At 46.2% G+C, this 15,396-nt stretch overlaps 1 protein-coding gene across 2 annotated transcripts in view; it reads right to left on the reverse strand.

Moving 5' to 3' along the window:
- Positions 1 to 15,396, reverse strand: part of LOC116972961 (solute carrier family 4 member 1 adaptor protein) — a 222,838-nt gene that overhangs the window by 142,084 nt on the left and 65,358 nt on the right. For both annotated transcript variants that reach the window (XM_033020562.1, XM_033020561.1), the window contains 2 exons: positions 13,910 to 13,970; positions 2,978 to 3,117 (listed from right to left, as the gene is read on the reverse strand). In XM_033020562.1, the coding sequence (XP_032876453.1) occupies positions 2,978 to 3,117; positions 13,910 to 13,970 (201 nt within the window). The remainder of the gene's footprint in view (positions 1 to 2,977; positions 3,118 to 13,909; positions 13,971 to 15,396) is intronic.

Genomic DNA, 15,396 nt, shown 5'->3' on the forward strand with positions numbered 1-15,396 from the left:
GAGTAAAGACATTCCCCCTCATGTTACCCCTAAACTTCTATCCCTTAATTCTCAAGTCATGTCCTCTTGTTTGAATCTTCCCTACTCTCAATGGGAAAAGCTTATCCACGTCAACTCTGTCTATCCCTCTCATCATTTTAAAGACCTCTATCAAGTCCCCCCTTAACCTTCTGTGCTCCAAAGAATAAAGACCTAATTTGTTCAATCTTTCTCTGTAACTTAGTTGCTGAAACCCAGGCAACATTCTAGTAAATCTCCTCTGTACTCTCTCTATTCTGTATTCAGTTTAGTTTAGTTTAATTTAGAGATACAGTGCGGAAGCAGGCCCTTCGGCCCACCGAGTCCGCTCCGACCAGCGATCTCCGCACATTAACACTATCCAATACACTAAGGACAATTTTTTACATTTACCAAACCAATTAACCTACAAACCTGCACGTCTTTGGCATGTGGGAGGAAACCGAAGATCTCAGAGAAAACCCATGGAGTCACGGGGAGAACGTACAAACGCCATACAGACAGCACCCGTAGCCAGGATTGAACCCTGGTTAACGGCGCTGCAAGCACTGTAAGGCAGCAACTCTACCGCTGCGCCACTGTGACACACCGAATACTGTGCAGGAACGAAATAAATTAAAATGTACAACTGTTTGAAAGTACAATTGAGGTTTGATAAAGGTAGACACAAAACGCTGGAGTAACTCAGCGGGATAGGCAGCATCTCTGGAGAGAAGTAATGGTTGACGTTTTAGGTCGAGACCCTTCCTCAGAAGAAGGGTCTCGAATCGAAAACTTTCCCATTCCTTCTCTCCAGAGATGCTGCCTGTCCCGCTGAGTTACTCCAGCGTTTTTTGTCTATCTTCGGTTTAAACTAACATCTGCAGTTCTTTGCTACACATGAGGTGAAAGTGGTGGCACAATTGAGTGTGGCTGCCTAGCCTGCAGCTGTCTGTCCTTTCATTCTTTTTGTTATTTTTAGTCTGTTTTACAGTTTGTTTTTGTAGTCTTTTTTATGTGGGCGGAGGGGGAATCTGTTTTCTTAGTCACTTCCTGGGCAAGGATGCGACTATTCTCCGAGCCGCATCTTCGCCCCCCACCTTTGCGGCCTACCACCTGGATTGGCGCTGCCTTTCTGCCGGAGACCAGAATCTCCGCCTGTGGACTTCGGAAGCCGTGGTCTCTGGTAGGAAGCGGCCGGTTCGGAGGCTCTGGGCCGCTGAGAGTGTTCTTCCGTTCGAAGGCCTGAAACATCGGGCCCGTAGTGGCGACTGCGGAGGCCTCAATAGGCGCAGACCACAAGTGAACAGAGGAAAAGGACTGAACTTTGTTGCCTTCCCTCACAGTGGGAAACGTTGATTCCGCTGTGGGGGATGTTTTTTATGTTTTATGTTAAATTCTAAAGTGTTGTGTTTATCTTATTTGTGTGCTGCATTGTAACTCATATTTCACTGCACCAATTGGTGTATGTGACAATAAATGTCCTTTGTCCTTTAGGCTTGATAAATGCATGAATTGGCCAGTACAATACCGGGCTTTGTATTAAGAATAAAACAGTCAAGAATGACAGTGAATCTGTACAAATCTTAGTTAACCCACAATGTGTAGTTTTGTTAAGGGGTGCACATTGAAGGGTGGAATAATCACCCCGCCCCTTCCCCCTCATCATCACCCGTTCTCTTTCTTTCCTCCTCCCCATCAATAGTCCTAAACAATTCACACCTCTACAATTCTCTACCTTCACAATTTAGTTTAGTTTAGTTTTTTAGTTTTAGTTTAGAGATACAGCGCGGAAACAGGCCCTTCGGCCCACCGGGTCAGCGCCGACCAGCGATCACCGCACATTAACAACATCCTACACTCACTAGAGACAATTTTTACATTTAGTACTCAAGGCATCAGGTAAGTCGGGACTTTTTTTCCAGCCTGATAAAAAAATGTCCACGAGTAAAAAAATAGTCGGGAGGAGAAAAATGTCAACATTTAATGCCCCGAGTACCTACGGCTGGCATAACGAGCCGCTACAATATATCTACGGACTCCTACGGACTCGTTACGGACATTCTGCAAGTTTGAATCAAGGGAAAAACTCATGAGAATACGTGAATAACTCGAGAAAAATCGTGAATAACTCGGGAAAGAGGGACAGGTCCTTTATACTGTTTTTTAAAGCTCTTCATGAAAAGACTGCTTCTTTTGAGTGGGTGGTGACAAGAAGTCCTCACTTCAAGATGCGAGTCGGGGCATGGAATACTTTGCCATAATGATTAATTGAAGCAGAAACCATTGCGTCTTTAAACAGAAAAGTGAATAAATACTTGAAGCAAAGTGTGTGAGAATGAGTTCTGGGACTAGTTTCAAATTGTTCAAGCAAAGAACTGGCACTAATGGCCTCCATACGCACTATAAAGTTCTACATTCCTGAGCATTAGTGGTTGAACTGATTACCCAGTCAATGCAAGGATGGAGATTGTTCAGTTTAAATCTTTCAGCTATGTTGGCAAGGATGCCTGCCCTAATAACTTATATACAATCCATCTCAATTCTGTTTCAATTCATTTTATGCTTGCCCCTTTGGCAATTCATTCAGTCCTAATTGAATCTGAAACGTTGCCTACTTTGGAGATAAATCAAGCAGTTAAGAAGGCAAACTGATTTAATTTTTGATGCACTTTCAGAATCAATCACTGGATTGACTGATGTGAGTTCCCAGTTACAAAGCTCTCCTCAAAATTTTCTCTTTGGTTTGGAGGGAAATGGACACCATCGTGGGAGACCTAGTGACAAAGTGCTGGAGTAACTCGGCATATCGGGCAGCCTGACTTGCTGAGTTACTCCACCACTTTGAGTGTGTCAAGACTCCAGCATCAGCAGTTCATTTGTCCATTTGTCCGGATTAAAGGAGTATCCGAACCACCAGTTGCTGGAAAATCGATGGCGGATCTGTATTTTCAAACACAATCTCTTGGGTGGTACCAACCTGCCTCCATTCGCAGGACGCCTCGGGCGTCCAAGATCTTGCAGGCCTCCAGTGAACACTGAACCATGGCTTCTTTCTTCTTGCCAGTGTGCGTCACCTCTGCAACAAGCTCTTTTCCTAGCGCGTCAATCACTGGCAGCCTAAACAGGAGGGAGCTTTTTAATACAGTACAACATATATCACAGACTCCACCTCCCATCACCCCACTCACCAACAACAACACCACAGTCACATCTGTGGAGTCTTTTCAGTTCCTGGGAACCGTCATCTCCAGGGACCTTAAGTGGGGGCTACCATCGACTCCACAGTCAAAAATGCACAATAGACGATGTACTTCCTGCGGCAGCTGAGGAAGGACAATCTGCCACAGGCAATGATGGTCCGATTCCATACAGCCATTGTAGAGTCTGTCCTCACCTTGTCCATCATGGTCTGTTTTGGCTCAGCCACCAAGCACGACACCTGGATGCTGCAGCGAATCGTCCGATCAGCTGAAAAGGTTATTTCCTGCAACCTTCCCTCCATTGACGAACTGCACATTGCAAGGGCCAGGAAGCGAGCGGGTAAGGTCATCTTTGACCCCTCTCACCCTGGCCAAAAACTCTTTGAATCACTTCCCTCTGGAAGGCGATTCTGGACTGTCAAAGCTGCCACAGCCAGACATAAAAACAGCTTTTTTCCACAAGTAGTAGCTCTACTCAATAACCAAGAATCTGTAGCCTCGTTTTGCTCTGGTATTTTGTTTAATTCACATGTTTAATCAATGATGCTTTATTATTAATGTTTAATGTTTCATGTGTCATTCCTAACTGTCACTGTATGTCATGTTGTCACTTGCGGGCAGAGCACCAAGGCAAATTCCTTGTATGTGAATACTTGGCCAATAAACTTATTCATTCATTCTTATTCATTCACATGCATCAATTAAAACAAAATGACAAAAATGAAAATGAGTTGAAAATACACACAGACACACCCTTACAGCGCAGCGGTAGAGTTGCTGACTCACAGCGCCAGAAGCCCGGGTTCGATCCTGACTATGGGTGCTGTCTGAACAGAGTCTTGTACGTTCTCCCTGTGACTGGGCGGGTTTTCTCCGAGATCTTCGGTTTCCTCCCACACTCCAAAGACGTACAGGGTTTTAGGTTAATTTGTTTGGTAGAAATGTAAATTGTCCCTAGTGTGTGTAGCATAGTGTAAGTGTGCAAGGATGGCTGGTCGGTGCAGACTCAGTGGGCCGAAGGGCCTGTTTCTCAAAACTAAACAACTTTATTCGTGGCAAATGAAGTTAAAAAATATCCGGAACTGCACCCGTCTCTTCCAGATCTCAATCCAGAAGAAGTTTTATGTAAACTGGCAGTGTGGCACGGATGTAGATTTGCTGCCTCACAGCTGCCCCACAGAGACCCGGGTTCGATCCTAACTCCGGTTGCTGTCTGTACGGAGTTCGTATGTCTCCCTGTGTTGGCGTGTTTTCCCCGGGTGCTGCGGTTTCTTCCCACACTCCAATGACGCGCAGGTTTGCAGGTTAATTGTCTTCTGTAAATTGTCCTGAGTGTGTAGGACAGAACAAGTGTACGGGGTGATCGTTGGTTGGCGTGGATTCATTATGGGTCGAATGGCTTGTTTCCACGCTGTATCTCTAAGCCAAACTAATACAATTGTGCAGGGTAATATGTCATTCACCTTGTGCTGCCTCTTTTAAAAATGCCATCCAATAATCTTACTCTGCTGCACTTTCCACACATTGACCAACCTTATTCTCCTCAAAAGTATACATTACATTTTCTCTTCAGCATCCATAGTCCTGGTCAGACAGCTCACTGAGTTAATATAAAATATTTTCAGTTGCGTTTTTTTCCTACAGGTTGACTTTGCACTTTAGACTTTAGAAATACAATGAGGAAACAGGCCCTTCGGGCCACCGAGTCCGTGCCGACCAGTGATCTACTAGCACTATCCTACACACTAGGAACAATTTTCAATGTTACCACTCTTTAGAGTGTGAGAAGAAGCTGGAGTACCCAGAGAAAACTTCACCACCGGGTGGCGCCCATAATGGTCGCTTCGCCAGCAATCTGTCTTGTCCTGCTCTGTTTTTATTATTTTAAGTATGTCTTGAATGTTTGTTTTAATGTCTCAGTATGTTTTATGTGAGGGGTGGGGGGGGATCGGGGGAAACTTTTTCCAGTCACGTACCTTGACGGAGATGCGATTTTTCTCCGTGTCGCATTTCCAGCCCCCCCCTGCGGCCTACAACGTGGAACGGTGCGGCCTTTACTGGAGACCGGCCCGGAGCTTCAAGCTGCGGGTGTGGCGCGGACTTATCATCGCGGAGTCTGGAATCTTACGCCGAGGATCAGTGTTGGAGTTCCGACCGCGGGGCCTGGGGATTTTAACACCGTGAAGCAGCGGTCTCTGTTAAGAAGCTGCCGACTCAGGAGCTTCATTCGAGTGTTCCGATCCGTCCCGACGCCGGAGTTTCCATCATCCCGACGAGAGGGCTTGGACATCGGACAGTCGGCAACGGCCCCGTTCAAAGGCCCCGACCACGGGTGAACAAAGGAGGAAGATGACTGAATTTTATTCCCTTCCATCAGTGAAGAATGTGGATTCTGCTGTGGTAGATGTTTATGTTAAACTTTAGTTTAAGTGCTGTGTGTATTTTTGTTTTTTACTTAGTATGGCTGTATGGTAACTCAAATGTCACTGTACCTTAATTGGTACATGTGACAATTAAATTTAATCTTGAATCCTCACGCGGACAAGGTCTCAAGGTTTAAAGGTCAGTTTATCGTCACATGTACCAATTAAGGTACAGTGAAATTTGAGTTACCATACAGCCATACTAAGTGAAAAGCAACAAGACACAGTCACATAAAATAAAAGTTAACATTAACATCCACCACAGCGGCTCCCCACGTACCTCACAGTGATAATAAACAATAGACAATAGACAATAGGTGCAGGAGTAGGCCATTCGGCCCTTCGAGCCAGCACCTTCATTCAATGTGATCTTGGCTGATCAACCCCAATCAGTACCCCGTTCCTGCCTTCTCCCCATATCCCCCGACTCCTCTATCTTTAAGAGCCCTATCTAGCTCACTCTTGAAAGCATCCAGAGAACCGGCCTCCACCGCCCTCTGGCAGAGAATTCTACAGACTCACCAATCTCTGTGAGAAAAAGTGTTTCCTTGTCTCCGTTCTAAATGTCTCGTTTCCGTTCTAAATGGCACGTGATGGAAAGTAATAAAGTCCAATCTTCTTCCTCTTTATTCTCCCGTGGTCTGGGCTGTTGAACCATCCGCAGTCAAGGCCATCAAAGCTCCCACAGCCGGCGATCTGAAGCCCTTGCTTCAGATTGAAAATCCCACGTCGGGACGGTTGAAACTCTCTGCGGCTTGGAGTTCCCAAATCGGTCTCTAACCAGGGACGATGTTAAAATCCACAGGCCCGCAGTTGGAGCTCTCCATAGTCGATCCCAGACAAAGGGACCGCAAGCTCCACGATGGTTGAAGCGCCGAGTCGGTCGCCATGAAAAGCCGCGCCACTCCACGATGTTAGGCCACAGTGGGGACGGATATACAATACTGAGAAAAATCGCATCTCCATCGAGGTAAGAGATTGAAAAAAGCTTTCCCCAACCCCCCTACCCCCACATAAAACAAACCAAGGAACACTAAAACATACTCTTTAACATGTACTTAAAATAACAAAAACAGAGGAAAGGACAGACGAGGCAGCCACTAGTTGGCGCCACCCGGTGAACATACAAACTCCGTACAGACAGCACCTGTGGTCAGGATCAAACCCAGGTCTCTGGCACTGTAAGGCAGCAACTCTACCGCTGCACCAGCGTGCTGCCCCATTGGCATCATGTTCTGCACAGATATTGTGGGCTGAAGGGCCACAGTCCTGTACTGTACTGTGTTGTTTTCATGGTGATGCAAGAAAATGCAGATGGTGGATAGGTGATATTCCAGGTTGGGTCTGAAGAAGGATCCCTATCTATATTTTATATTTTACTTCAGCACGGTGTGTACTTTTCTGTACTTTTTTAAAGTTTTGCAAATCATCTTAAATCTGCATCCTACAATTGGTTTAGTTTGGCTCAGAGACACAGTCCGGAAACAGGACCTTCGGCCCACCGAGTCCGCACCGAGCACCAATTCCCGCACATTAACACTATCCTACACACACAAGGAGCAAGTTGCACTTATTCCAAGCCAATTAACCTACAAACCTGTGCGTCTTTGGAGTGTGAGAGGAAACCAAAGATCTTGGAGGTCACGGGTAGAACGTACAAACTCCGTACAGACAGCACCCGTAGTCGGGATTGAACCAGGGTCTCCGGCATTGCAAGCGCTGTGAGGCAGCAACTCTACCGCTGTGCCACCGTGCTGCCCAACACAGGGAATTATACCAACATTTATTTTCCATCTCTGCCTTCTTATCCAGTTCCAACGCAAGCATCAACGGGTGCCACAGCTGCACAGTTAGTAGAGATGCCGTCATACAGCTCCAGCAACTGTGCAATCCTGACCTCCAGTGCTGCCAGTGCAGAGTTTGCAGTTTCCCTGTGACCACACGGTTTTCCTTTGGGTGCTACATTTTTGGCCCGCAGTGCAAAATGTGTAGATCAGTAGGTTAATTAGTCACATTATATTGTCCATAGTGAGTGAGAGAGTGGTAGAATCTGGGTGAGAATACAAAAATTGGATTTAATGTGGTGGTGGCCCGTCGGTACAGACAATGGCGGGTTGAGCAGTCTCAATTCTGGTGAGTTCTGACATGGCTCATGAGTCCAATTCGTGAACAGCATACTTGTAGAGAAGCGGACTGCACAAAAACCTGTGGGTGAGTGAGTTTAAGGTGATGAAGCTGTTTGTTGCTCTGTAACAACCCCACCCTCTCGGCCGCAGAAGTCAGAGTCCAGAGGTACGGAAAATCATCACGGATGGAGACTTCTTGGCTGCAGTGGATGGCCATGTCGTCTTTAGTGCTCTGACGGGCCCTTCGCATTCCACAGCGCGTCGCTGCGTCACCTTTCCAGCCGTTGGTTCTTAAAAATCTCTTCCACCTGGTCAGCCAAAGCAGGCTTTCCATGAAGGATGCGCATGTCCCACAGGTTGCACTGGACTACACGGTACCAGTTGCATGGCTAACTCAGTAGCTCAGAGCTTCCGTGGATTTTGAGGAACCGCAGCAAAGAAAAGCAGGAAAAAGCACTGATTGGCACTAGCCCGTGTGGGAGGAGAGTTAGAAGTGAGTCAGAGGGGGGAAACCATTAAAAAAAAAGAGCGGCAAAACACAGACAGACTTAAATCAGAGCTTCTGTGGATTTTAATGAATTGTTGAATTCCCTGCCACAGAGGGCAGTAGAGGCCAAATCACTGCATGGATTTAACAGAGAGTTAGATAGAGCTCTAGGGGCTAGTGGAATCAATGGATATGGCGAGAAGGCAGGCACGGGTTATTGATTGGGGACGATCAGCCATGATTGCAATGAATGGCGGTGCTGGCTCGAAGGGCCGAATGGTCTCCTCCTGCACCTATTTTCTATGTTTCTATGTTTCTAAAGTGTAAATGGGTGCTCTGCATGGGCTTGGTGGGCTGAAGGGTCTGTTTCAATGCTGTATGTGTATTGTGGTAAAACATTTCAGCAGTTGAGGCTCAAGAGCTGCTGTTCAAAGGTTCAACCTCTTCCTTAATGTTGCAATCTATTCTATTCTATTCCTCTGCGAGCAAAACCAATTCCACAAGCACTTTTAAACAATCTTCTCAAAATGTTCTACCACCTTTAAAAACTGGGGTACATGTCATCAGGTTTCTCTTTTCATATAACCCATCCAAAATTGGACTCAGTGTTTCATATCCTTCTTCTCACTTTCCCTTCAAATAAATTTAATGTGAATAATATATTTTGCTGCCTGTCTATTTTTACCAACCATTAGACTTTAGACATGCAGCGTGGAAACAGGCCCTTCGGTCCACCGTGTCTGCGCCGACCAGCGATCTCTCCGTACACTAACACTATCCTACACAATCGGGACAATTTACAATTATTACCTAAGCCAATTAACCTACAAACCTGCATGTCTCTGGAGAGTAGGAGGAAACCGGAGCACGTGGCGAAAACTCACGCGGTCACAGGGAGAAAGTAGAAACTCCGTACAGACAGCACCCATAGTCAAGATGGAACCTGGGTCTCTGGCACTGTCAGACAGAAACTCTACCACTATGCCGCCCTGAACCTACGCCCTTCTGTATTCTCCTTCTATCTCCTCCCATTATTTACTATAATTAATTTTTTTTTAAACATTGAAACGTCACTTATCCCTTTTCTCCAGAGTTGCTGTCTGACCGGCTGAGTTACTCCAGCTTTTTGTGTCCAACCTTCAGGTAAAGGCTAGTAGACAGCCACTGCTAATTTTACGACATAAATAGCAGCCAAAGGCCATCTCTAACAAGAGTAGAATCACCTCCAGCTCCTCCTGATTTAGCTTTTATTTTATGACATTCAATTTTCGTTCTCGCAAGTTTTTTTCCCCCCCTAAGGTATTCAAGTCAGACATCGCCCCCGAGAAATAAGCCTTACTATTTCAAACAGAGATCAGGAACCACTGTGCATGTTACTCTATGGCAAAGAATGCAATTCTGATTGTGCCAAGAGTTCCAACGGCCGAGAGCATCATTTATCCCAATTTCTAATAAGATCTTGTCGGCTGTATTGGATGTACGATCTAGCGAGTTTATTAAGGATGTAACAACCCATGAGAGGGAACAGTCTGTCAAGCTTTCATCCTACATATCGTTTTCAACAAAGGGAAATTTGTCTCAGATCAGCAACGGAAGTAAACTGCAAGCACATAAGGGAATTATTAGGACATGGAGGAAAGGGAGATGGGGTAGGATTGAGAGCAGGCGAAAAGAACAGGGCCCTATTCTAACACATTATGTAGGTGATGTTGTAGACAGTGAAGATGTGCGAGGAATAGCTAATGGCATTTCATGCAGGTAAGTGCAAGTTATCTACGAGAATGTCGCCAGGACTCGAGGGCCTTAAGGGCCTGTCCCACTGAGCCGATTTTTTCGGCGACTGCCGACGACTGTCACAGTCTTAGCAGGTTACTGAAAAAGCGGCGACTGGATCCCCCCCTACGACAATGTCTACGACAACCGACCACCTAGTCGACGTCAAGCTATGTCCAGCTACCGGCGACCCATTAGGACATCCACCTACGACAACCGAAGTCAACCTACATCCACACACGACAAGCTATGACAAGCAACGACCTGTCGGCGAAAACTGAAGACAATTCAGTCGCCGGTACCTGTCGCCGGTTGACGTAGGTTGTCACCAATGGAATTCACCAAGGTCACCACCTGGCGACAATCAACGTCACCTGGCGTCATCCTGGCAACAACCTACGACAGGATAAGACAGGCAACGTCAAGCCCACTGTCGCCGAAAGGTTTTGAACATTTCAAAATCCAGTGGCGACAAGAAAAAAGTTACGACACTTGAGGAGACAACTCACGACAATACAGGCGTCACCCCGCGACCATGTGGCGACCGCCTATTTTCCGGCTGTCGCTGAAAATATCGCCTAAGTGGGACAGGCCCTTTAATAATTGGGAAAGGTTGGGCAGGCTAGGACTTTATTCCTTGGAGAGCAGGAGGCTGAGGGGTAAACTTATAGAGCTGTATAAATTCCGAGGGGAATAGATAGGGTGAATGCACAGAGTATTTTACCCAACATAGAGCAATCAAGGACCAGAGGATATCGGTTCAAGGCGAGAGAAAAAGATTTAATAGGAAGCTATGTGGAAACTCAGATGGTGGAGGGTATATGGAATGGGGTGCCAGAGGAGGTACTTGAGGCAGGTACTATAACAGCTTTACTTTACCTTACTTTAGAAAAACAGCGTGGAAACAGGCCCTTTGGCCCACTAAGTGCGCGCCGACCAGCAATTCGCACTAACACATAGTCGGGCAATTTACAATTTATACCGAAGCAAATTAACCTAGAAACCTGCATGTCGCTGGAGTGTGGGAGGAAAGCGGAGCACGTGGAGAAAACCCACGTGGCCACAGGGAGTAATCTCCGTACCGACAGCACCTATAGTCAGGATCGAACCTAGGTCTCTGGTGCTGTGAGGCAGCAACTCGACCGCTGCGCCACTGTGCCGCCCACATTGGATGGGTACCACACTTGGACGGGTACATGGACAGGAAAGATTTAGGGTGAAGGCTTGAATAGAGTGGGCGTGGAGGGGATGTTTCCACTAGGACTAGAGGTCGCAGCCTCAAAATTGAAGGACGTTCTTTTAGGAAGCAGATGAGGAGAATTTTATTTAGTCAGAGGGTGGTGAATCTGTGGAATTCTTTGCCACAGAGGGCTGTGGAGACCAAGTCAGTGGATATTTTTAAGGCAGAGATAGATAGATAGTACGGTGTCAGAGGTTATGGGGAGAAGGCAGGAGAATGGGGTTATTAAACATAGAAACATATAAAATAGGTGCAGGAGTAGGCCATTCAGCCCTTCGAGCCTGCACCGCCATTCAATATGATCATGGCTGATCATCCAACTCAATATCCTGTACCTGCCTTCTCTCCATACCCCCTGATCCCTTTAGCCACAAGGGCCACATCTAACTCCCTCTTAAATATAGCCAATGAACTGGCCTCAACTGCCTTCTGTGGCAGAGATTCACCACTCTCTGTGCGAAATTTTTTTTCCTCATCTCGGTCCTAAAAGATTTCCCCCTTATCCTTAAACTGTGACCCCTTGTTCTGGACTTCCCCAACATCGGGAACAATCTTCCTGCATCTAGCCTGTCCAACCCCTTAAGAAGAGATAGATCAGCATAATTGAATGGCGGGGTAGACTTGATGGGCTGAATGGCCTAATTCTGCTCCTATTCCTTATGACCTTATGTGGTTCAAAGGTGACCAAATGGGAGTAGCTTAAATAGGGCATCTTGGTTGGCACGAATGAGTTGGGCTGAAGGGCCTGTTTCCATGCTGTCTGGCTGTGACTAATTCTGATCCTGCCTTTTAATGCCATCAGAATATGTGAGATTCCCCATTGAACATTCCTTCGTGGCACATTTTTTGAAAAATGAGTGCTCTGGTATTTTCCAAATGCGATGAAGCTAACTGCCGTTCCAAGTGCTGATCTGACGATTATTAGATCCAGATTCATGTCCAAGCCTCTGACATATAGCTTCAATTACAAACAGAAACCACTTAGCCCAAGTTTTGAATAAAATTAAGCTGTCGACCAAGAGCATTTACTAAATACTCGGTCATTTTTCACTGTGTGCATGTTGAAAACATCTTAATGGCAGGATTATGTTGTAGCATTAACTTTTGTTCTATTTTTGTTCCTATTCTGGACTCTTTCAAAATTAAAGTTAATAAAGAAATCGCTCGTTCTGAATCCCGAGGCAACAATTTATTGTACTTTGAAAATTACTGATGGAAAGACTTGCTAGGTAGAGAGACGAAATAGTCATAGAGTCATACAGTGTGGAAACAGGCCCTTTGGCCCAACTTGCTCATGCTGATCAACAGGTCCCATCTACACCAGTCCCACCTGTCTGCATTTGGCACGTATCCCTCTAAACCTGTCCTATCCATGAACCTGTCTCAATGTTTCTTAAATTGGCTAGACACTTGCACAGTTAAAATCATGTAGGCCTAGTTCATGAAATTTATTGGGATTTGCCATGTCTGGTGGGGAATGGAGTCCGATTAAAACAAAAGAAAAATGCTTTGATGTTCCTCCAAACCGGGTTCTGCAATTGATCTCAGCACCTCTGTGATAAGAGCAAAGATGCTCAAGTTAAGAAAAGTGGAATAGAACTTAAAACCTGTGCTGAACATGATGCCAAGACCAACTCTTATGTCCCTGCACATAATCCATATCTCTCCATATCCAAGTGCCTCTCCAAAAGTCTCCTAAATCCCACTATTGTGAATGAATAAAGGCTTAGCTTAATTTAACGATATTTCATGGAAACAGGCCCCTTGGCCCACCGAGTCCATGCCCAACCATCGCTCACCCGTTCGTGCTAGATCTATGTCATTCCACTTTCTCCTCCACTATGGGAGGCCAATAACCTGCAAAGCCGCACGTCTTTGGGACACATGGGAAGAAGCTGGAGCACCAAGAGGAAGTCCACCTGGTCATAGGGAGAACGTGCAAACTCCACACACACACACCGACAGTATCTGAGGTTAGGATTGAACCCGGGTCTCTGGCGCTGTGAACAACAGCTGTACAAGCTGCACCACTGTGTCCCCCCCCAGGTCTTCTTGCAATTACTACTCATTGTGATTACCGCAGTAAAGTCACGCTTCATTGACTTGCCTATTACTTGGGGCAAGGATGACAAAAACATCACATGATGACAGGTAGACAAAAATGCTGGAGAAACTCAGCTGGTGAGGCAGCATCTATGGAGCGAAGGAAATAGGCAACGTTTCGGGTCAAAACTCTTCTTCAGACTGATGTGAGGGTGGGGTGGGGCGGGAAGAAGAAAGGAAGAGGTGGAGCCAGAGGGCTGAGGGAGAGCTGAGAAGGGGACTACCTGAAATTAGAGAAGTCAATGTCCATATTGCTGGGATGCCAACTGCCCAAGCGAAATATGCGGTGCTGCTCCTCCAATTTACGGTGGTCCTCACTCTGGCCATGGAGGAGGCCCAGTACAGAAAGGTCGGTTTCGGAATGGGAGGGGGAGTTGAAGTGCTGAGCCACCGGGAGATCAGGTTAGTTATTGCGAACCGAGCGGAGGTGTTGGCAGACCAGGTTCAAGTACCGAACAGTCCTGAACCAGCGAAGTTTATTCTACTAGTTATCGTAAGGAATTTAAACAACCAGGACTTCGAAGCAAGCAATTTTAATGCTGTTAACAGCCAAGTACCTGACTCTGCAGACCCAAATCCCCGAGCCTTGTTCGTCATACTCGTATTCCAGCTCCTCGCCTGCAAGGAAAGGAAGTTATTGTTGTGTAATTCTGAGTTTGCAATAGCAATTCAGCAATAGAGCTGCATAACGCACATCACAGAACAGTGGTTAACGCTTTACTTTTATTCTCCGTAATGACTCTCAGGGCACCTCAATCAAGTGCAGCAACCATGTAAATGTTAAACCTGGTTGCTGCAATTCGACACGCCGCCTTATCCCCCAGACCGAAATACACCTTCCATTCCCCAAAGTAAAGGACGGCCTTAGCACCCTCCTGATGAGGTGACAAAATGCAGATATCTCTGGAGGATGATGGAACAGGGTCTCTGTCCTGTCTTGTCTGCCTATCTTGTCCTCTTCTGTCCTGTCTGCCTATCGATAGCCCCCCCTTACCTGTATCCACCTATCATTTGCCAGGCTTTTTCCTGCCCCTCCTCTCTTACAGTTTTCTTTTCCTTCCCCCCCACACCCACCCCCACCATAACCAGTCTGAAGAGCGGTACCAACCCAAAACGTCACCTATCCATGTTCTCCAGGGATGTTGCCTGAGCGACTGAATTACTTCAGCACTTTGTGCCTTTTTGACAAATGTATACTTGCCTTCATTGATTAGAGCATTGGGTACAAGAATCAGGATGTCAAATTCCTTGTTTGTATACATACTTAAATTAAAAAAATTTTTTTTTTAAGATACAGCGCGGATGCAGGCCCTTCGGCCCACCAGGTCCGCGCCGACCAGCGATCCCCACACATTAACACCATCCTACACCCACTAGGGACAATTTTTACATTTACCAAGCCAATTAACTTACAAACCTGTACGACTTTGGAGTGTGGGAGGAAACCGAAGATCTTGGAGAAAACCCACGCAGGTCACGGGGAGAACGTACAAACTCTGCACAGACAGCGTCCGTAGTCAGGATCGAATCCGGGTCTCTGGCGCTGCATTCAGTGTAAGGCAGCAACTCTACCGCTGCGACACCGCGACCGCCCTTACTTGGCTCATAAAATTTATTCAATTCAATTCAATTTAATGTTTCAGCTTTATCGGACGTGGATTAGGCTACATTTGGAGTATCGGCTGCAGTGTTAATCACCCCATTATAGAAAAGTTGTGGAGGCTTTGAACAGGGTGCAGGAGTGGTTCACCAGAATTTTCAAGACAGACACAAAGTGCTGGAGTAACTCAGCGGGTCAGGCAGCATCTCTGGGGAAAAATGATGGTTGACGTTTCGGGTTAGGACCCTTCTTCACACTGCTGTCTGGATTTTATTGTATTACTCATGGAAGGTTGGGCGAACGGGTTATTTTCCCTGGAACATATGAGGTTGAGAGGAAACCTGAAAGAATTATATAAAATGATGAGATTCATGGACAGGGTAGACAGTCAGAACCTTTTCCCTAGGGTAAAAATGTCAAAGACTAGAGTACATAGAGGTGAGA

This window comes from Amblyraja radiata, chromosome 5 (genome assembly GCF_010909765.2).
Source record: "Amblyraja radiata isolate CabotCenter1 chromosome 5, sAmbRad1.1.pri, whole genome shotgun sequence".
Lineage (NCBI taxonomy): Eukaryota > Metazoa > Chordata > Chondrichthyes > Rajiformes > Rajidae > Amblyraja > Amblyraja radiata.